Source organism: Nicotiana tabacum, chromosome 6 (assembly GCF_000715075.1).
Source record: "Nicotiana tabacum cultivar K326 chromosome 6, ASM71507v2, whole genome shotgun sequence".
NCBI lineage: Eukaryota > Viridiplantae > Streptophyta > Magnoliopsida > Solanales > Solanaceae > Nicotiana > Nicotiana tabacum.
In genome coordinates, this window is record NC_134085.1 from 118,154,393 (window position 1) to 118,177,894 (window position 23,502).

General features: G+C 37.9%; 1 protein-coding gene across 8 annotated transcripts; it reads left to right on the plus strand.

Annotated features, from left to right (window-relative positions):
• Nucleotides 1–1,879: 1,879 nt before the first annotated feature.
• On the plus strand, nucleotides 1,880–23,275 carry LOC107765732 (uncharacterized). 8 transcript variants are annotated; one of them, XR_012710672.1, is made up of 7 exons: nucleotides 1,880–2,339; nucleotides 2,417–2,472; nucleotides 3,342–11,429; nucleotides 12,458–12,581; nucleotides 12,659–12,765; nucleotides 22,734–22,987; nucleotides 23,074–23,275. XR_012710672.1 is itself a non-coding variant. In XM_016584414.2 (7 exons), the coding sequence occupies exons 1-5, from the start codon at nucleotides 2,258–2,260 to the stop codon at nucleotides 14,795–14,797; spliced, it is 384 nt and encodes a 127-aa protein (XP_016439900.1). In that variant the 5' UTR covers nucleotides 1,899–2,257; the 3' UTR covers nucleotides 14,798–14,842; nucleotides 22,880–22,987; nucleotides 23,074–23,275. The 8 variants fall into 8 exon arrangements, 4 of the variants coding, with proteins under 4 accessions (XP_016439897.1, XP_016439900.1, XP_016439899.1 ...); XR_012710673.1 differs by having other exon boundaries at nucleotides 3,347–11,429; XR_012710671.1 differs by having other exon boundaries at nucleotides 1,883–2,339; nucleotides 2,417–11,150; nucleotides 11,226–11,309.
• The last annotated feature ends 227 nt before the right edge of the window (nucleotides 23,276–23,502 follow it).

The following is a 23,502-nucleotide window of genomic DNA, read 5'->3' on the forward strand; positions in this document are numbered from 1 at the left end:
AGTCGGTAAACGAGGGTAGCCTTATAGCGTTGCTCGCTCTGCCTGGCGTTTAAGTGGTTGATAGAATGGTGGTTTTTAGATTCGGCGGCTGTATTTAGCTCTCATTTCTTTTTAAAGGTGCCCTAGCTCTACGTGGGTTGGGTTCGCCTTAACTGCTGCGGTATGAAAATCGAGTCCCAAATCGATCTCGTCTGATTCGTACCCATAAAAAGGGAGACATGTCGTACCCTATTCATGGATCATCCGATGTGTGGGGGGATGTGAGAGTAGGACAGGATGTGCCCATTATTTTATAGGATTGCGCAGCAGGTGTCGTCTTCTCGTGTGGGTTTTGCGTGGATATTGGTTGCAACTTCAACTTTTATGTAGCAGCCTGATCTGGATTAGCATGTGAGGTTTACTTACCACTCTTTCGGGTGGGTGATTATATTTCACTGGTTTTAGATCTGAAGGAAACTAGAAAATTTGGCTAAAAAATCCCCATATACGGTGCCAAATTATTTGAACAAAAAGTTTAAAACTCCTTTGCCAACTTCAATTATCAATAATAAGGAAGGTAAATCTTAGCGAAGAATAATTAACTTCGGATCCAAATGTACACAGCGGGAAATAACGAAAAGTAAGAATGTATCAGATTTATTGATGTCATAATATTATGTCAAATACGAGAATTGGGCTTACATCTCAAGCAAAAAAGAATTGTAAGTGAGAGAGCAAAGAGGAAAAGCAGAGCCCCCTTTTCTCCGTTAGATATCTTTCTCTTTATTAGTGCTTATACCCATTCATATATAGCCCCTAGAACTTCTATTCAGTGGCCTTTGACCAACATGCTTTCCTGTGACTGTCCTTTTCATTATTACTCGAGTACAGTATTGACTTGACATACGCTGTCCATGATTTGACCCTAAGATCGGTTGTGGTGTTCTTTGCTATTTCGCCGCCTGGGCGAGATCCCAGCTTGGTTGACCACTAGGGTCAGACTTTTATCTATACAGTTTTCTCTGTTGCAATGTATGATTTTTGTGACTTATTGACCCTATCTACTAGCACCTGAATTTACTAGAGGATATACAAAGGCAAAATTTGAAGAAAATGTACAATAATTAATTCATACTTGAATAAAGCTTACGTACTTGACCGTTTCTATGTTTGTCCCATCACTATTTCTTTAGCATATATGTAACCCATATTATTAGATATATGAGTTACAATTATTATTAATGTTATTGTAATAAATTATTATTATTATTATTATTATTATTATTATTATTATTGTTGGTGTTGTTGTTGTTGTTGTTGTTGCAATAAAAACCGACATGCGACATATATGAGGCACCAAGATAAGCAAAATTTTGAGGCAAAAATATACATTAGATCATAAATTTAGGACCTCCGGTCAAGAATTCTATACAAATAAAAATACAATATTAACCTAAGAGATAGGAATAATGGAGTAATTTAAAGACCTTATTGAAGCTGAAAACTATACAACAACAACAAATCTAGTATAATTTCACAAGTGAAGTCTGGGGAGGATCGAGACCTACCTTGTGAGGATACAGAACCTATTTCCGATAGACTCTCGGCTCAAGAAAAGATGGAAAAAAAAGCAATAGCAACAAGCGTAAATAACAGCACGATAATAGATTAATCGAAGCGAATGAAAGAAAACATGGATAAGAATAAGAAACATAAACAATACAAGAGCAATACTAATACTATTGGTATAGAAAAGAAAAACGATCAACTAACTACTAACCTTGTATCCTAATCCTCGATCAACGCACCCTCTTATCAAGGGTCATATCCTTGATAATTTAAAGCTGCAACATGTCCTCTCTTATCACCTCCTCCCAGTATTTCTTGGCACACTTCTTCCTCTTCTCCTACCTATTAAAGCAACCTCTCATATCTCCTTATTGGAGCAGCTGTGTCTCTCCTCTTGATATGCTCGAACCACTTAACCTCACTTTTCGCATCTTGTCCTCCTATCTAAATGAATCATTTTCTCTCTTTCTTTTTATATCTATTCTAACTAATGAGAACAATCAATTGAAATTAGTTTGTTTATTTTATTTTAAATTTAATTTTTGTATCCTACATGTAAAAAGGTTTTTAGGCAACTCGGTTTCTACTTTCTAGTTTATTTCACTGTTCTAGTCTTTTCTGTGTGCGTGGCTATGGGCCAAAAATAGAGGCGTTATTCTTATTCACCAGAGATGTTCCTGGGATTCGTGAAGAAGTAAGAGGGGAGAACATGAATCAAAGGGCAGGAGGAAGAGGGAGGCCGTCCAGAACCGATGGCTCTGATTTCTCCTACCGCATGGTCGTCGATTCCAGTATACTTTCCCCCTTTTCCATTTCTCTCTCTTTTAATTTGTTCTTCTTAATTATTATTTTAAATTTTTTTTGGTAGGATACACGAAAGTTGCAAAGGCAAAGTTTCGTCTTGCCAAATTGATCTTCGCTCAGGTTTGTTAGATTGAATTTCTGTTATATTGCATACAAATCTCTGGTTTAATCAGAACTGGTTATTTCAAGGCTATTTTTCTGATGTTGAGACAGGGTTAAAATAAGCTTACATGTGATTTTTGACCATCCCCAATATTTTTTATACTTCACGTAAATATTTAATTTTGGTCTAATATCGCTATTTCAACAAATTTTGACTCTTTTACTTTATTTTATTACAAGAAAATAAAAATTACAAAAATATTTTATTTTATGTACCTTTCATAAAGTAAAAAAAATTACAAAAATAATACCTTATTTTTATCTTTATATAATCTTGAAAAATACAAAAAATATATAATAGTTTCATGTTTTAATATAGTTTAGTTTAATTAATTAGAATTTATTTTTGCATCATGTAGTATAGTTATCTTATATTAAAGGAATTTAGCTATGGGTTTTTGAATAATAATTTTTGGAGTCTTCTTAACCCAAAATTGAGACACAAAAGACATGGTTCAACCCAATTACCCTTAGCCCATTCTTCCCAACTCATTAGCCCATTTAAGTGCAAGATTTAATCCTAGCCATCTCTTTTCTTCTAATCCAATGACTATCATCCTTTCCCACTTCCATATAAAATACCCAATTATAGAACCCTTAAGTTTTTAATTCCAAAAACCTAGCTAACACACAAAAACGACGGATTCAAAAGAGGAGTCCATGGTCTCCAATTCTCAGATATAGCAAAACGGTAGCAACCATTATGTTGACTATACACTGTTCTGTTCTTCAGCTGATTCCTTTCTTCTTCTAATAATTACGTGCTTCTAACTCCTAAAGCTCCTTTTTGGAGCTCCAATTATTTAACTCCAAATACCAAAATCCAGAGCAGGATTATCAAAGAATGGGGGTAGGAGGACGTGAGGTGGCAATTTCATTGGATGGAGTGAGGGACAAGATTGTGATGTAATTGAAGTAAATCAATATTGCAATTTTCCCAATTCGCTATAATGATAAGTATTACATTGATGCCATTGCCTCTGGTGATTTTACCAAGCTAGCGTATTACAGTGACATTTGTGTTGGTTCAAGTGCATGTCGCCTTAAGAAGAAGGAATGTGGGGTTGTTCGTGTTTACATAATGACTACGGGTGTTTTTGCTCCATATCGTGGGCTAGGTATTGTTTTTTTCGGTGCATTCGAGGTTTCAGTTTGTAATTTCGGTGTTTCGGTACAAGGATTGTTGCTTTGCTTAGCCCGATTGATTTGTAATTTTCAGCTTTGTTCATCAATAAAAGGTCCACTTCTCAATTTTCAGTCTCATTTTATTGTGTTATGATAGCTTTGTGCGCGTGTTGGTTGTTTTGTGATTCTACGTTGTTTGAGTAGCATGTCTTCGTTTTCCTTAAAATTGTTTTAATTAGTTTTTATTTCGATTGTGATGCATGTAGTCTTGGGATCTGGAATAAATGCTTTTAATCGGTTAGATGGAAAAATCGGGGTTGTTTCTTTCTTGGCAAGGAATAAGCATGGGCCATAAGGTGGATTTTGGACCATAGGGCATCTGGCCAAATAATAGATCATGTTGTCTACTATTTGCCCCAATAATATCTTGTTCATAAATTTGGCCTTATAACAATCTCAAAGATTAGGAAAATAATTCAAATGCGTAGCTTGCTTTAGGCGTGCTAGTTAATAATTTACCTTCCTAAACTCGGGTGCGCATTTATGTGACCCAAATCCAAATCACAACAACGTTGGATAAAATGTGTCAGGGACCGCGGGTGCATTTATGTGACGTGGTTCAAGACGTATTTTAAATGACGTTGCAATCTTCCTTAAAAATGATTAAAAGCGGTTAATTAGTTAAAATTGTATCATAGGCTAAACATGTACTAAAATCAGATAATAGGCCAATTATAACAGTTGAGCGACCGTGCTAGAACCACGGAACTCGGGAATGCCTAACACCTTCTCCCGGGTTAACAAAATTCCTTACCCGGATTTCTGTGTTCGCGGACCGATAATAGAGTCAATCTTTTCCTCGATTCGGGATTTAAACCGGTGACTTGGGACACCATAAATTATCCCAAGTGCCGACTCTGAATTTCAAATAAAATAATCCCGTTTTGATTGTCACTTAAATTGGAAAAAACTCCCTTATATACCCTTTTACGGGGGTGTAAGGTAAAAGGAGGTGTGACAGCACTGGCGACTCTGCTGGGGATCAGAACCCAGAACTTCTGGTTCAGGGTTCAAGAATTCGAGCTTATTTATTGGCCCTTTTACGGGGGTGTAAGGTAAAAGGAGGTGTGACAGCACTGGCGAGACTCTGCTGGGGATCAGAACCCAGAACTTCTGGTTCAGGGTTCAAGAATTCGAGCTTATTTATTGGCTTTATTTAGTATCTGATTTTATTGCATGTTTGAGCTTAATGTGCTAAATGCCGCTTTTTACCGCTTTGATATTATTTGAATAGTATATAAACTGTTACGAAACCCTTCTCTTCTCATCTTCGGGGATGTGCATGCTGGCGTGACTCCTCTTTCTGTTAGTGTCCTACCTTGAAATAAGAAAGAGGCTCGGACAAGTTACAAAGCCGGATGGCCTTTTGGTTCCCGGTACGTAGCCCCCTCCTCGGCTCGAGTTGTCCGCTCGAGTACACAAGTCTAGAACAATATACCCAGATTTTTAGCTTAGAATAACTCAGCCTCATGCCGGATCCCTAGTAGGAACGTTTGTTTGTATCATGTGCATTTGACTTTGGGGACTCAACACAGGGGTTGGGTCCGTCTAGGACAGGTGCACCCAAATTAAAAGACCCATCCTGATACATCTTACGTGCTACTTGCGTATCTGTCTATTTCGGTTTGCATGCTGACTGGCTTCTAGAATAGGGAAAGAAAATTAAAAAAAATGAAAATCAAAAAAAAAAAAGAGTGAGAGGTAGGTATTTAGAAAATTCTGAAACTCTGCCGAAATTCTGAAAAAAAAAAGAAAAGTCATTTCAAAATAAGTCAATTTCTGTTCCGTCAAAATGGGTGAACTACGCGGGTCTGATTCTCACCGGATGTGAGATACGTAGGCAAACCTCTTCGGTTCCGGCCCACCATATTAAAAAAAAATCCAAAAATATTTTCCATTACTCGCTTCTTTAGAAAATCTTTCTTTTAGACCTCAATTTTAAAAAAAATAATACAAATTATTTCCTTTTAATCTCTCTCAAAATCCAAAAATATTTGTTTAAAAATTCAAAAGAAAATTCAATATTCAAAAAATATTTTCTCTTTTCTTTTGTAGTATTTCTTTCATAAATTCAGAGTAATAGTCCAAAAATATTCCCATGGGCACAATGTTGAAAGTTGTCGGGATTTGAAAAGAGAAATAGAAAGGATGATCCAGGAAAACCTGATTGTGATCCAAGACAATGACACCCAGAATATCGTGCAAAATATTTTACCTACACATGATGATGCACACTTTGTGGGGATGATGCGTGGTGACAGGGAGTATGAGAATCCTCTCAGGAATTTGCTAACTGAAGTTAATGATTTTGAAATTGGAGAAGGCTCTGCTGATCCTGATGAGCGAATTTGTGGCTAAATGTCAAGCTTAGCAATTGAAAAGTCATTCCCTCCTCACTAGGAAGGAATCTTGGTAGCTTGTTTTGATGTTTTTTCTATTATCTAGGTTATTTCAGGGTTGTGATCCAGATTTTATTTGTTTTATTGAGTCAAACCCTTCTATCCCTCCATTCTGTTTGTGTGAGTCTTGTCTTTCTGTTCTATTGCTATTTTCATTAGCCGGGTTATTTAGGGTTGTAACTCGGATTTTAGGTTGTTTGTCTTGTTGTTTACTCAATGAAATACAATTTGTCCTTTTGTGTCATTCCATGCTTAGTTCTTTTCCCGCTAGTTTTAATGACATGGCATGCAAGCAGAATTTTGGCCAGATCTTAGAAAGTTTATTTAAGTTTGAATTGGACAACTGAGGAAAAGGCATTTTTGAGGATGAATAAAGAATTGAAATACTTTGAAATTAAGGTCGAGTAAAACTCACATTCAAACCATTGTGAAGATCGGGCTTGAGGATGTCTAATCAATTGAAGTTTGTTAGAAATTTCGACATTAAGGGACGGAAAGTGTCTTGTGACCATGACACACCAAGAGGACAGACATGTTCGTCAATGCTGTGATCGCGAAAAATACTATGTTTGGCATTCTGGAGGCTGGGAGACCCTCTTTCTGCTATCCAAACACTTTATATCCTTCGCTACCCCTTTTGAGCCTGTGTTATTTTCTTTGACTACCTTCTTTTGGAATCAAGTTTAGAGTCAAAAAAAAGAGAAAGAAAAAAATCCATGTCCCAAGAGTACAAACTGGGGCAATTTTCAAGTTAAAAAAAAAAGAAAGAAGAATTGTCAAAGGTCCATGCCCTAAAAAAATATAGAAGCTGGGGCAACTTGTTTTGAAAAAAAAAAGAAGAAAAAAAGAAAAGATAGAAAAAACAAAAGAAAAGAAAAAAAAAACAGAAAGAAAAATGAGAAAATTAGTTAGGTGAGATGTTTGAACTACGTTCGACCTGATTCCTTAAAAAAAGGATACGTAGGCAGCCTCACGGTTCGGTCCAACAAAATAAGAATTCAGAAAAGCAAAAAAATTCCAAAAAAATCCCCAATAGCTGAAACTGGGGCAGATATTTTTATTTCACTTGTAAAAGAGTCGGTTCCAAGAGTTGTAAGTCCATAACCCCTCATTTTGAGTCTACTTTGAGCCTTCATGCCGACCTTTTTGTCTAACCCTATCCAAAAACCTTCCAAATAAAGACCTCCCGATACACTTTCAAGAATGCCAAGAGAAACATGCAATGAGCAACGACGGTCACGCGACATAGAACACTGTCAGGATGCTCGCACAAGAAAAGCGAAAGAAAAAGAAAAAGAAAAAGGAAAATGAGAGTCTTATTAGTGAAAACCCTCACGGGCACTGTAAGGCGACAGTAAGCAGAGATGAATAAATGAGAGAGACTTGTTGGTGAAAACCCCTCGGGCGCTACTAGTCGAAAGTGAGTCGTGAAGCTGATGCAAAGGATTGACACGGATAGGCCCGACTTCAAAGATCATAAGAATGGTAAAAAGGAAGATTGGATTAGTTTGATAGATCAGGCCGTTGAGTCCAAAATGCATGTCATGATTATTAAGGCTAGTTATTGGAAAAAAAAAGAAAAAAAAAATTCTTCCTTCTGTCCTTCCGACAGGGGCATTTCTTGTTAATATTTGTTTCTTTGTGTCATTGTGTCTTTCACCCTGAGTCAGTCCTTCTCAAAACAAGCCAGAGAAGATTTCAAAATCTGCTACCAGCTTTTCAGTTGTACAAAGTAAATTTGGCCAGCAAACTCAGTTGTTAATGTCAACATGCCTTGAGGATTCATACAAAGGCTTTCCCAAAAGACTCTTGTCAGCCTGGTTGGCGTAAACAAATATAGCTTGTGATTCTCTCTGATAGACAAATTGCTCAGATATCAGAAAAGATCATCTAAGAAAAGATCTTCAGTTGGGATAATGCTGATTGAGCTAGAAATACAAATGGTACCGGGTGTGAAACAGTCAGAGTTGGTGCAGAACAAAAGTTTCTTGAGACTGACTCAAGATGATCAAGCAAAAGGCAAGCTGCTCAAGACTCAAGGCCACAAACCGACCACCATTTTCAAAACTGACAAATTTTTCTTTGTATGAAACAGGAGCAAAGCGGTGCAAGGAAAGTGTTTCAAAAAGAAAAAAAAGAAAAAAAACAACAAAAAAAAAGAGAAGAAAAAAGAAAAGACGAGAAGAGCCGACAAAAGGAAGTTTCTCAAATCTTTGCCTTTATTTGTCTTGCTATTGTGCATAAAATCTTGCCATTGATCTTCACATTTTTCCTCCTAGGATAAAAAGTCCTAGTCTGATGGATTTTCCTCCCAATATAAATCTTAGTCTGATGAATTTTTCTCCTAAGATAGAAAACCTAGTCTGATGAACTTTCTCCTAGTATCACAATCTTAGTCTGATGAATTTTTCTCCTAAGATAGAGGACCTAGTCTGATGAATTTTCTCCTAGGATCAAAATCTTAGTCGGATGAATCTTTCTCCTAAGATAATAAATTAGAAAACCTAGTCTGATGACTTTTCTCCTGGGATCAAAATCTTAGTCTGATGAATTTTTCTCCTAAGATAGAAAACCTAGTCTGATTAACTTTCTCCTAGGATAGATGTCTTAGTCTGATGAATATTTCTCCTAAGATACAAAACCTAGTCTGATGAATTTTCTCCTAGGATAAACATCTTAGTCTGATGAATCTTTCTCCTAAGATAACAAAAAGAGGACCTAGTCTGATGAACTTTCTCCTAGGATCAAAATCTTAGTCTGATGAATTTTTCTCCTAAGATAGAAGACCTAGTCTGATGAACTTTCTCCTGGGATAGAAATCTTAGTCGGATGAATCTTTCTCCTAAGATACCAAAAAAAAAGAAGAGAAAAAGGACCTAGTCTGATGAATTTTCTCCTAGGATTAACGTCTTAGTCTGATGAATCTTTCTCCTAAGATAGAAAACCTAGTCTGACGAATTTTCTCTTAGGATATTTTGGAAAAAAAAGGAAGTCGGGATTTGAAAAAAAAGGGGTCAATTTTTAGTTTTCTTTAGTTATCAATGTTTAGTTTTCTTGAAATCAGGGATCCCGCTTGGAGAATAGGGTCAGTCTTTACTTTAGTCAAACTTAGTTTATAGTTTTCCTAGTCTATTCTTTAGTTTACTCTCATCATTGCATCAATAGTACAAGTTGTTTACAATTTTGCGAACAACTCACAAATCTTCCTAATGCAAACCGGGGCAGAAAAAAATTCTTTTGTTTTGTTTGTTTTGTTGTAATCAGGCGCCCACCTGGAGAACAAGGGAAGACAACTCAAGTTTGAAGGGAAAGCAGTTTCGAAGGAAGACAACTCGAGTTTCAAGGGAAAGCAGTTTCGAAGGAAGACAATTCAAGTTTTAAGGGAAAATGGTTCAAGGTGCAAGGGAAAACAATGTCAAGTAACAAGAGAAGACGGTTCAAGTTCAGCAATCAGGCGCCCACTTGGAAAACAAAAGGGGGAATTCAATTCAGAATGCAATTCAGGTCAGCAACAAAAGAAGCTCGCGTCAAGAATGCGAGTCAGCAGTCCAAGATGATCAACCGAAGTTAGTCACAATCTAGAATAAAAAGAAAAAAAAAAGAAAGACAAGAAGTGAATCCAAATGCAGAAGTTAATGAAAGATGTGAGTTGCTCAAGACAGGGCTGAGGTCACAAGCTCTGCATGTCCCGTCTTGGTTTGAAAAGCTGAAGAAGATTGAACTAACACCCGCAGCTAACAAGTATCAAGATTCAGATCAGAGTCCGCATGAAAAACCAACCAAGACTCAAGATCAAGCTTCAGAAGACTCATAGATAGGAATCTTGTAATTCGTAGCTGATAGGCTTAGTTAATCTTTTTTATTTTTGATTTTGATGTAATAACGAGATCGCGGACCGGAACCTCGGCGGAATGACATCTCGACCGGCTCTCCATCTCGGCACACTCCATCATCTCACTCACCTTTGAACTACACGTGGCCTGATTCCTTTATAGCCAAGGATATGTAGACAACTCAGATACCAGGGCTCGGTCACATTCCCCTCTCTCTTAGTTTTAGTTTCTCCAAATAAGGGTCGGGTCAAAAAACTTGTCTAGTCGTTCTTTGTCTGAAAATACTTCGTCTTTCCAGTCAAAGAGGGGCAGCTGTAGACATGTGATTTTTGACCCTCCCCAAGTTTTTTTATACTTTAGCATGTAAATATTTAATTTTGGTCTAATATCGCTATTTCAACTAATTTTGACTCTTTTACTTTATTTAATTACAAGAAAATGAAAATTACAAAAATATTTTATTTTATGTACCTTTCATAAAGTAAAAAAAATTACAAAAATAGTACCTTATTTTTATCTTTATATAATCTTGAAAAATATAAAAAATATATAATAGTTTCATGTTTTAATATAGTTTAGTTTAATTAATTAGAATTTGTTTTTGCATCATGTAGTATAGTTATCTTATATTAAAGGAATTTAGCTATGGTTTTTTGAATAATAATTTTTGGAGTCTTCTTAGCCCAAAATTGAGACACAAAAGACATGGTCCAACCTAATTATCCTTAGCCCATTCTTCCCAACCCATTAGCTCATTTAAGTGCAAGATTTAATCCTAGCCATCTATTTCCTTCTAATCCAATGGCCATCATCCTTTCCCACTTCCATATAAAATACCAAATTATAGAAACCCTATCCTTTAAGTTTTTAATTCCAAAAACCTAGCTAACACACAAAAACGGCGGATTCAAAAGAGGAGTCCATGGTCTCCAATTCTCAGATATAGCAAAACGGTAGCAACCATTATGTTGACTATACACTGTTCTGTTCTTCAGCTGATTCCTTTCTTCTTCTAATAATTACGTGCTTCTAACTCCTAAAGCTCCTTTTTGGAGCTCCAATTATTTAACTCCAAATACCAAAATCCAGAGCAGGATTATCAAAGAATGGGGGTAGGAGGACGTGAGGTGGCAATTTCATTGGATGGAGTGAGGGACAAGATTGTGATGTAATTGAAGTAAATCAATATTGCAATTTTCCCAATTCGCTACAATGATAGGTATTACATTGATGCCATTGCCTCTGGTGATTTTACCAAGCTAGCGTATTACAGTGACATTTGTGTTGGTTCAAGTGCATGTCGCCTTGAGAAGAAGGAAGGTGGGGCTGTTCGTGTTTATAATGACTACGGTTGTTTTTGCTCCATATCATGGGCTAGGTATTGTTTTTTTCGGTGTATTCGAGGTTTCAGTTTGTAATTTCGGTGTTTCGGTACAAGTATTGTTGCTTTGCTTAGCCCGATTGACTTGCAATTTTCAGCTTTGTTCATCAATAAAAGGTTCACTTCTCAATTTTCAGTCTCATTTTATTGTGTTATGATAGCTTTGTGCGCGTGTTGGTTGTTTTGTGATTCTACGTTGTTTGAGTAGCATGTCTTCGTTTTCCTTAAAATTGTTTTAATTAGTTTTTATTTCGATTGTGATGCATGTAGTCTTGGGATCTTGAATAAATGCTTTTAATCGGTTAGATGGAAAAATCGGGGTTGTTTCTTTCTTGGCAAGGAATAAGCATTGGCCATTAGGTTGATTTTGGACCATAGGGAATCCGGCCAATTAATAGATCATGTTGGCTAGCCTATTTGCCCCAATAATATCTTGTTCATAAATTTGGCCTTATAACAATCTCAAAGATTAGGAAAATAATTCAAATGCGTAGCTTGCTTTAGGCGTGCTAGTTAATAATTTACCTTCCTAAACTCGGGTGCGCATTTATGTGACCCAAATCCAAATCACAACAACGTTGGATAAAATGTGTCAGGGACCGCGGGTGCATTTATGTGACGTGGTTGAAGACGTATTTTAAATGACGTTGCAATCTTCCTTAAAAATGATTAAAAGCGGTTAATTATTTAAAATTGTATCATAGGCTAAACATGTACTAAAACCAGATAATAGGCCAATTATAACAGTTGAGCGACCGTGCTAGAACCACGGAACTCGGGAATGCCTAACACTTTCTCCCGGGTTAACAGAATTCCTTACCCGGATTTCTGTGTTCGCGGACCGATAATAAAGTCAATCTTTTCCTCGATTCGGGATTTAAACCGGTGACTTGGGACACTATAAATTATCTCAAGTGGCGACTCTGAATTTCAAATAAAATAATTCCGTTTCGATTGTCACTTAAATTGGAAAAAACTCCCTTATACACCCCTTTACGGGAGTGTAAGGTAAAAGGAGGTGTGACAATAAGTTAGTTGCTCATTCACATATTTCTAATTCATCAGCAATATCTCGACTTGAATTGTGCCAACGTGAATGTAGCATCTTTATGTAGTAGTTTATAAACTTGTATCATGTACTGCAGGCAGTCACTCAATTGATGATAGAAGCTAATGTGTTTATTTCATTAGCAAAGAAGGAGTCTCCTGATAGAGTTTTTGTTTCTTCCCTTGCAATTGCCTTGGTCTCTGTTCTGGCAGGGGAACTAGGTTTGCTACTGGATCTCATTGACCTAATTATTTTGATTTTCACCTTTTAATGAGACATTTTCTCTTGTTATATTTAGGTCGAAAGAGAAGCAGATCCAACTTTTTGAAGTTTTATGTCTTTGGGTCATCCATGGCGATCCTGCTGTCAGTGGCCTATCTTGCTATGAGCAATTTCTCATTGGAGGTATGGTTATTTGTTAATTTATTCTGATACGAAAATTGGTGCTACTAGCTGTTATTACTGACTGAAAATTATCTATGACGTTTTTGCTTTATATTTAATTATGCTGAATAGGGACCTCATCCACTATTTGGTATGATTGAGTTAGTATCAAAATTGCTGCAACAAATATGGTTGTTTTACTTATTTCAACCTTACCGTAGCTTGCTAAATACTAACACAAGAATTTTGGGACATGAGCAACAAATAACAAGTTTGTCTGTGATTTTATTCAGCAGTATGCACAATCTTTTCAAATCTGAGATTTTGTATCTGACTACAGAATTATCTTAGGCCCTACAAACTAAAATACTTATACCTTCTGATGATAGAATTTGATCACTTTTAAGTTCCAAAATTGCCTCTCTTTTTTTCATTGACGGCTCATAACATTATACTGCAATTTGGACGTTGCATGCTGACAATTGTTGGTTAGCCCCACCTCATCCCAAGAGATTGGGGGGGGGGGAGGAAAGTGTTTGCTTTGTTCTTTTTTTGCTTTTCGATAATGGATTATTTAATTGAATAAGAGATAGAATTAAGGGAGAGCTGACATGTATCGGAAGGGTTGCAATTACAAAAAGAGATTGCATATTCCCTTATAGATCCTGAAAAGAAGACAAGAACTCAAGAAAACATGTTTACATTGTATATATCCTTCAGGTTTTTGCCAAAATGCTAGTCGATACATATATAAGTACATGAAATGCTTCCTCTATCTCTATGTGCTCAAACATCTGTGGTGTCTTTTTCTCCCGCACACCCATAAACTGCAGCGCTATTTTTTTTTGATGAAGGTGTTTCATTAAAGGCATCAAGAAGATGCTATAAAGTTACAATGTGTAAGTCCTTGGTTAACTCTATAAGACAAAAAAACCTATATAGCTATGAGTTAACCAAGACCAAAAACCAAAAAGAATGACTATTAAGCCATATTAAGAGAGCCAATAAAATCTAAGAGGGGAATAACATCATTTACAGGGAAAAGGTTACTCCAACTAAACAGGTTCATTAGACACTTAGATTTCAGAAGGCTGGTGGAAGTTGAGATGCCTTCAAAACACTTGTTGTTCCTTTCTGTCCATATACACCAACAAATACATGCTGGGATCATTTGCCAGATTTTTTTTTATATGGTTTTACCAGCTTTCCAGGAGCACCAGCCTTCGATGGCTTCCTTGATATCCTGAGGAATGGCCCAACTGAGGCAAAAAACTACTAAGAACATATTCCATATATCTGTTGCCACTAGACAATGCAAGAAGAGGTGGTTCACTGATTCTGCATTGTTGTAGCACATGTAGCATCTGTTGACTAGTTGGAAGTTTCTTCTGCATAGGTTGTCCTGGGTCGAGGCAGCATTTCTGAGAACAATCCAAGAAAAGCACATAACTTTTGTAGGTAGTTTTGACCTCCATATATGCTTCGATGGCCAATTATCTATCATTCCATTGGATTCACATAGTTTGTTGTACCCAGCCTTCACTGTATAATTACCCTTGCTAGAATTGCCCCACTTTAGTCTGTCTTGAGTTTGGAGGTCTATGGAGAAACCTTCAATAATTCTGTAGAGGTCAAAGAGTTGATCTAGTTCCCAGTCCTGCATGTTCCTTCTGAAAAGAGGTTCCCATATGTTCCCTGCTCTGTTCTGGGCTATTGTTGATTCAGGATCAATAGCTATCTGATATATGCCAAGGTGGGAATCTTTTAGAGGTTGGTTTTGAAGCCACCTATCCTTCCAGAATTTGACAGAATTACCATTTCCTACTTTGAAGGATACCTCTTGAAAGAATTCTTCTTTCATATTGTTGATATGTTTCCAAGGCCCTACTCCATATGGAGCTCTGCTTTTCTTTGTGCTCCAATTGTCTAGCTTCCCATACTTTGCTGTTACCACCTTTTCCCATATGCTGGTGCTTTCTTGTGCATACCTCCACCTCCACCACCATTTTAATAGTAGGCTCTTGTTGTGCTTTTGCAGGTCTCTGATACCTAGACGACCTTGGTTCTTTGGCATGATGACTTTGGACCACTTAACCAGGTGGAATTTATGACCTTCACTGTTGCCCTCCTATAGAAAAGTTCTTCTGGTTTTGTCTAGTTGCTTTTGGACTTTACTTGGCATAGGAAAAAGAGACATGATGTAAGTAGGAATGCTATCCAAAACACTATTGACAGTGTCAATCTCCCCCATCGACAAATATTGCATTTTCCATGTTGCCAATCTCAGTGTTGTGAAGAGCGTGAAGCGAGAAAAAGCGACAACCCCCATTTCGCTTAAAGCAAGAAGCGAGAAGCGAAGTGCTCGCTTTTTTGAAGTGAAGCGGAATTTAGAAAAAGTATATTAAAATAAATACTGCATAGACAACACAAGTAAACTGTAAGCAAATGTTCAATACTTCAATGTAAAAACTAAAGAGTAGCATCAATTAAAGCACAAAATGAGCATCCTATTCTTCTACAAGATTATCAAGCGAGATGCGACATTTGGACCACCACCGATTAGATGCGCTTTTTGACGATAGATTCCCCCATTTGAAATCTTGTCACAAAAAAGACATCTAATTGTCATCTTGTTGGTCTCGCTAACTCTTGTAGAGTAAGCCCAAGCAGGGTCTTTCCTATCTTCTTTTGGTGCCATTAAAAGAACAACTACATAACACATTAGAAAAGGCAATAAAAACTAAGAAACTGTGAAAGAAGAACTGAAGGTAAAAAAAATTCTGTTGCTGGATTCTGGGAAAGAACCGAAGGTAAAAAAAATTCGCCAGCATTTCACTACTATTTGGACGTTGAAACAGTGGAAGAAGAAGAAGAGAAAATCATCACATACCTGTTGCTGGAATCTCTATTGAAGAACCCTAGTCGCAGAGACTCTCAGATGCTTTGCTGGTTGTGTTTAATAAAAGAACACTGAAAACCTTTCTTTTTTAATTAAATAGGCTGGCAGCTGTTTAAATCAAAGAAGCGCTCGCTTCGGTCGCTTCGCTTCGCTTGGTCGCTTCTCGCTTTTTAGTGGGAAGCGGTCGCTTTTTCCTACTTGAGTCGCTTCACATGGCAGAAGCGAGGAATGGGTCGCTTCGCTTCTCGCTTTAAGCGAGGAAGCGACCGCTTTTTCTAACAGTGGCCAATCTTTTCTCTACCTTTTCAATGACTCTATTCCAGACTTCAGTTGCTTTGTATTTTGCTCCTAAAGGAAGGCCTAGGTATGTTGTAGGGAAATGGCCAATGCCACCAACCCATAATTCTAGCTAGTTCCTCCAAATTAGGAACCTCATTCACAGAGTAGATCACACTTTTTGCCATATTGATGTGTAGCCTGAGATGGCTTCAAAAAGGAGAAGTGTCAAGTTTAGGTATTGAACTTGAAGCTTCTATGCCCCACAAAAAATTAAGGTGTCATCTGCATATAGCAAATGAGAAAATGATACTGGAATGTCAGTATTGTTGTCCACCTTAAACCCTTTTAACAACTGCATTTGTTTTGCCTTGTCAAGCATTTTGCTCAAACCCTCAATGGCTAAGATGAATAAGAAGGGAGACAGGGGGTCTCCTTGCCTTATCCCTTTTTGTGGGGAAAAGAAACCTGGGGTTCTGTTGATTAGGATGGAATATTTAATAGTGGTCAGGCTAAACTTGATCCATCTGTCCCCAAACCCCATATCTTTCCACATGGAAAGAAAGTATGTCCAATTGACTTTATCAAATGCTTTCTCTACATCTAGCTTGCATAGAATGCCTGGGACCCCACTCTTTAACCTCCCATCCAGTAACTCATTTGCTACAAGAGAAGCATCTGTGATCTGCCTGCTTTTCAGGAATGCATTTTGCTTTTCTGATACCAACTTCCAAATAAATGTCTTCAACATTTCTGCTAAGAGTTTGGCTATGATTTTGTATACACTTCCAATGAGACTTATGGGCCTGAAGTCTCTGAACTCTATTGCACCTTTCTTTTTGGGGATTAGTGTGATAAAAGAGGCATTGCATGACCTGATCATGTAGCAATGCTGATGGAAGTGGTTAATAGCACCCATTATGTCTGCTTTGATTATGTCCCATGCTCTTTGATAGAAAGCCATTGTAAATCCATCAGGTCCTGGGCTTTTATCTGGAGCACAAGAGTTGATTGATGCCTTCACTTCCTCTTCTTCAAAAGCTCTTTCTAGCCATATCTTCTCATCTGCTGTTAGGGAAGCTAGATTTTCAAACTTAGCACTAGGCCTCCAAGGTTCATTTTCAGTGTACAAGTCTTGATAGAAAGTTAGGATTTCAGCCTTAATCTCCTCACTGCCCTCACTAATTTCCTCCCCAATCATCAGTTTGTCTATGCAATTATTCCTTCTGTGGGAGTTGGCCATTTTCGGAAAAATTTTGGTGTTTCTATCTCCTTCTTTGAGCCATAGACACCTGGACTTTTGCCTCCACGAGACCTCTTCTGCCTTTGCCAACTGTTGCAGCTCCAGCTTAATGTGCATTGAATCTTCTTTTTCAGCTTGTGTCATTAGTCTGTTTTCGGTTTCTACTTCCATTAGAGCTAGAGCTTCCAAAAGTTTGGTCTTCCTTGCTTCCAGTTGGCCAAAAGACTCCTTGTTCCAACTGGTGATGTCTTTTTTCAGACACCTTAGTTTCTGCAGCAATATGAAGTCAGGGCTTCCATCAATTGCATAGCTGAGCCACCATTCCTTAACCTTGTTCATGAAGCCTTCAGCCTGAAGCCACATATTTTCAAACTTGAAATATGAAGGGTTGGCTGCCCAGTCACCACATTGTAGTAGCAAGGGTATGTGGTCAGAGACAACTCTAGGGATGGCTATTTTCTTGATTGCTTTGAAGTTGTCATTCCATTCTGTGGAGATGAGGAATCTGTCAATTCTGGATGCTTGTAGTGAGTCTTCACCCCTAAACCAAGTGTAATGAGCCCCCTGGAGAGGCAAGTCTATGATGCCTAGATCTTATATGATTTCAGTGAAGGATTTCATGGCCCTGGATCTCCTTATGCAGTTATATCTTTCACTCTCGTATCTACAAACATTGAAATCACCACCTATGACCCATTGATCTTCCCATATTCCTCTGATGGCTGCAAGTTCATGCCAAAAAATCTCTCTTTCTGAGTTATTGTAAGGCCTATAAACTCCTGTAAAGCACCATCTGAAATTCTCTATTACGCTTTCAAACATGCATGAAATTGTGTAATGGCCTTGGTGCACTCCTCTGTTGAGCCATTTTCTTTTGTCCCAAAGAACAATGATACCACCACTTCTTCCGATTGAATTAAGTACTGCCCAGTCAACCCATCTATTGCCTGGGTATGTGACTTTGATAAAGAGGTTTGCAAGACTAATTGTAGTGTAAAGATGTGTTCTTCTCCATTGTCCCTCTGAAATCCAGGATAGGCAGTTGAACGCATGTTTTGGGAAGTCTATTTACTGCTGAAAATTTAGCAAGCTAAGCACCAGATTGGTGTATGAAGACTTAATACACGAGTTGTGAAGAGAACAAATACTTAAGTAAAAAAGTGCCCTCAATGTTTCTTGCTACCGGTGTTTCTACACTTTATTCATAAATTGGCGTAGGCACAACTATGCTGGATTTAGAAAGAATCATACTTACTAGGTTGGGTTCACTTTATCTCTTTTATTTTATGTTTCAAGAGGTGCAGTTGTTGCTGCATGGTAAGTTGTCACGTGTAGCAGAATGTACTTGCATCAGACTTTACGAGATACTACCAGCACTTTTTATTCAAAAAAATGAGATACTACAGGCACTAATGTTGCAACATTCTCTTGGGAGTTGAATGCACAATTTTGGCTGAAAAGTTATATAAATATCAACATCCAATGAAGAATTAGAGAACCTAGATTTACTTGTGGTTTCAAGGTGTATTTGAAGTGAAGTTTTTCAAATCTTTCAACCTCCACTCACAAATTTTCAACTTCCACAAACTCTTTTACCATAAAAAACTGCGGCTTTCAACAGAATTTCAACTTCCACCAACTTTTTTTTTCCAGTTTCTACTTCAAAAAGTTTTTTTCCCAACTTCAGCTTCAAATGTTGCCCAAATGGCTCCTAAAATCTTAAGAAACAATACTTATATTTCTTAAGTTTAAGAGATGTTTTTCTCCATGTGGATATTTTTTTTTGGATAGACAATATTTATACTCCCTCCGTTTCAATTTATGTGAACCCATTTGACTGGGTACGAAGTTTAAGAAAAGAAAGAAGACTTTTGAATTTGTGGTGTAACATACAACAACAACAACGACCCAGTGAAATCCCATTAGTGGGGTCTGGGGAGGGTAGTGTGTACGCAGACCTTACCCCTACCCCGAAGGAGTAGAGAAGCTGTTTCCGAAAGACCCTCGGCTCAAGAAGACAAAAAGACAAAAGAAGAAAATATCAGTAACACCACATAAATAATATGAAAAATAGGAACAACATAAACTCAAGAAGAAGGATACAAAGCAAAAGCGAAGTAGTATCCCTACCAAACTAGTCTCACAAAGTTATCGCATACGACAAGACTCAACTACCTCCTAACCTACAACCCTAATACTCGACCTCTACATGTTCCTATCAAGTGCCATGTCCTCGGAAATCTGAAGCCTCGCCATATCCTGCCTAATCACTTTCCCCCAATACTTCTTAGGCCGCCCTCTACCTCTTCTCGTGCCCTCCACAACCAGCCGTTCGCACCTCCTTACCGGAGCTTCTGGGCTTCTCCTCTGAACATGCCCGAACCATCTGAGCCTTACTTCCCGCATCTTGTCATCAATGGGAGCCACATAAACCTTCTCTCGAATATCATCATTCCTAATCTTATCCATCCTAGTATGCCCGCACATCTACCTCAACATCCTCATTTATGCTACCTTCATCTTATCCATCCTTATGGTGTAAAATGACGCACATATATTTTGTGTGGCTATAAATCATTGCATAAAGGTAAATTGTTTCCAAATAGGGAAATGGGTCATTCTTTTTGGCACGGACTTAAAAGGAAATAGGTTCACATAAATTGAAACGGATGGAGTAATTACATAACAATGAAAAGTGCAGTTAAATATATCAAAGAGATATCATAAGCATAGATAGAGCCCCCCAAGAAAGATATCTAGCCTATTCTTGTAGGGTATTGATGATTTCTTAGATGGATTCTGCATCATTTTCATACACTCATTTACCTGCAGTCGTAAATTTGACTTGATCTTTTGAAAATGGGGTTGAGCTTGTCTACAAAGCAACTTAAGTTCCTTCTCCTCCAAATAGTCCACCAAATGCATTGGGTTTTTGGGGGTGTGTAGGTAGGTGCAGGGGCGAAGCTATGTTGGCTGACTGGTGGTCAACTAAACACCCTTCGCCGAAAAATTATACTATATATACAACAACAACAACTACCCAATATAATCCCACCAAGTGGGGTCTGGGAAGGGTAGGATGTACGCAACCTTACCCCTATCCTAGAAGGGTAGAGAGATTGTTTCCGAATGACCCTCGGCTAAAGAAGGTGAAAGAAGCCCTGATAGCAATACAAATAGTTAGAAAACTAAATCGGATATAACAACAAAGAATAGTGAGATAGTACCAATAACAAGTAATATCAAGATAGTATATTTAGACAGATAAGTCCAAAGAAGCACACGAGAATATGACGAAGTTCTGCTAGCAAACTACGGAATTACCAAAGGTAAGTAGTAACAGAACAAGACACACGGCTATATAAAACTAAGGAAAAAAAGGGTACCATACTAGCACTAATACTATCGAACTAGGGAAGACAAAGGGAAACGCCCGACTACCTACTAATCTTTCACCCTAATCTTCCACCTCCACACCCCTTCTATCTAGGGTCATGTCCTCGGTCAGCTCAAGCTGCGCCATGTCCTGCCTGATCACTTCATCCCAAGACTTTTTAGGTCTACTTCTACCCCTCCTCTCACCTCCCAAGGCCAACCTCTCACATCTCCTGACTGGGGCATCTGTGTTTCTGCTCTTAACATGCCCAAACCATCTCAACCTTGCCTCACGTATCTTTGCCTCTACAGGGGCCACTCCCACCTTGTCTCGAATAACTTCATTCCTAATTCTATACAATCTAGTATGCCTACACATCCATCTCAACATCCTCATTTCTGGTACTTTTATATGCTGGACATGTGACTTTTGGACTGGCCAACAATCTGCCCCATACAACATAGTCGGTCTGATCACTACCTTGTAGAACTTACCCTTAAGTTTCAACGGCACATTCTTATCACACAAGACACCAGAAGCGAGCCTCCACTTCGTCCATCCTACTCCGATACGGTGAGTAAGGTAAAATATTACTTGTTATTGATTAAAAAGTAGACTTTGAATACTCTTGCATAGCCCACTGACAAAGGGTGTTCAAATTTTGAACACCCTTATTGAATTTCCTGATTTCGCTACTGGGTGGGTGGGTTGTGTTCCACCATTTCGATTGACATTTTGTCATTCCCCTTCTAGGGATGGCAATGGGGCGGTGCGGGTGTGGGGCGGTGCGGGTTTGGACATGTGCGAGTGCGGTGCGGGGCGGGTTGATTTCTCTTCAAAGAAATTTTTGCGGGTTGCGGGGCAGGTGCAGGTCAATTTTTTCCTACTGTAAATTTTGTTACTCGCATGAATCTCGTCTTCAAGCTTTTCAATCTGTTGCTTATACCATTTTTTAAAAATATTCACGTGGATCATTATAATATGTTGTCTTTAATTTCCATATATTTTTATTTTTTTCATGCTTCAATCTAAATACCTTTAATTATTGTATAAAGCTCGAAATGTTCGAAAATGACATTAAACATTAGAGGAACTTCACTACTCCTATATATAAACTACTTTGACTTTTTTAGAATATTTAACCCTCTCAAAATTAAAAAAAATAATATTTTCCTCTATTCTCCATACCGTGAGACTTGAGAGTGCTCTTCGTCAACCATAAAAATGCATCTCTGAAGCTTTTCATGTTATGGAGAAGGTCTACATATATAGGATTGTTGTTATTGAAAACCCAGTTATGTTAATCTGTTTTTTATTTTTTAGTTATGGGCACTGAATTCCTTTTTCTTACTCTTTTGGGAGTTTCATTTGACTCTTTTCTTTATCAATGTTCTAGATTGATCTTGTGGTACAACTAATTATTTTCATTATCTGTAAAGTAAATTTTGATTTAACAATTTGAGCATGAATTGGTTCTTATCTTAGATATACTCATATAACATATCCGTGTGAATATCACAATTTACTTTTCTAGTTTTCTAATCGCATTATCGGAAATATCACAAGAATGGGCCTTTGAGACAATATGAAGATGCTCCAACTAGTGTATTGAAAATTTCTAAAAAATAAGACAATTTGAAGAAGAAAAGTACTGAAAAACTTAGTGGGACGGGGCGGGTGGACGCGGGTGTGAATGCGGGCGGGGGAACGCGGGTGAAAATGCTATGCGGGGTGGGACGGGGCGGGTTGAATTTTGCGGGTTAAGGCAGAACCCGCCCCGCCCCACTTGCCATTCCTATCCCCTTCCAATCTAGCTCCTCAAGGCTTCTGCTATTGATCCAGGCTTGACCCAATGTAATCCCGCGATATTCAAAAATAGTTTCCAAAATTGGCTGGTTTGGGAGCAGTGTAAGAACTGGTGGTTTTTACTCTCTGATTGCTCACCACAAAGGTAACACCTGTTACATAAGTTTAGTGCCCCTTCTCTGTTGGTTGTCTTGACTTAGACATGCCCCTCTAGCTACCAACCATGTGAAACAAGCAACTTTTATATGGGGACTTTGTCTTCCATATTCTTTTCCATGGCCAAGGTGAGTTCTGTTATGTGCTTCCAGAGAGTACCTTGTAGTAAGATTTGACTGAGAACACTCCATTTTTTCCTGGATTAATGCAATTCTTTCTTCATTATTGAATAGCTGCTGGAAAGGTACTAAAGTTGCAAAAAACGTCAGTCTCCCTATCCAGTGCCCAATCGTTAAAATTCCTTATGAATCGTATCCTCCATCTATGTTTCTCTTGGAGAAGCCAAGGAAGCTTCCTTATATTGGGAAATTGCAAACAGTTCAGGGAATTGATCTTTCAGCAAGGTCGTAGCGGGTCCATTTATCATTTTAATCAAGCCAAAATGATTAAAGTTTGGAGACTCTAAAGATTGCAGATGTCCTACTAGGTAAGCTTCATATTGCAAATTTGGTTCTCATCATATGTCGCATAGGAGCATGCAATTGATGTATTGACCATGTCCTTGTTCTGCAGGATTTGTGGTACAATTTTTGGCTATCGGTACAACCATTTCTCTTATTAAAAATATGGCACCTCCTAAGAGGGCTTCTTGATTGTTAGTGTAACTCTGGTGTTATTCTTTGACTGATTAAAGAGGGTTCTTATATATTTGTGATTCGACGGAGATGCTGCTGTAAGTTGCCTTTATCAATGCTATTTTTGCAAGCTTTTAGGATTAACATTATCTTTTGAGCTTTTGACATGTTCAACCATAGCTTTTTAGAGTATCAGTCCGGATGTACCTAGCCTTTGTCTTTTTTATTTTCCTTCTCAGTAAATCTTAGGCCTTCTTTCTTTTTTGACCATTTGTTAATCATGTTACTAGTTACTCCCTCCGTTCCAATTTATGTGAACCTGTTTGACTGGGCACGGAGTTTAAGAAAAAATGAAGATTTTTGGAAT

Bases quoted from the DNA above. Each gene is read 5' to 3' on its own strand.
- LOC107765732 (XM_016584411.2), top strand. From the start codon at position 2,258: ATGAATCAAAGGGCAGGAGGAAGAGGGAGGCCGTCCAGAACCGATGGC. The intron at 2,340-2,416 runs GTATACTTTCCC...TTTTTTTGGTAG, and splicing joins CCGCATGGTCGTCGATTCCA to GATACACGAAAGTTGCAAAG. The intron at 12,582-12,658 runs GTTTGCTACTGG...TGTTATATTTAG, and splicing joins TGTTCTGGCAGGGGAACTAG to GTCGAAAGAGAAGCAGATCC.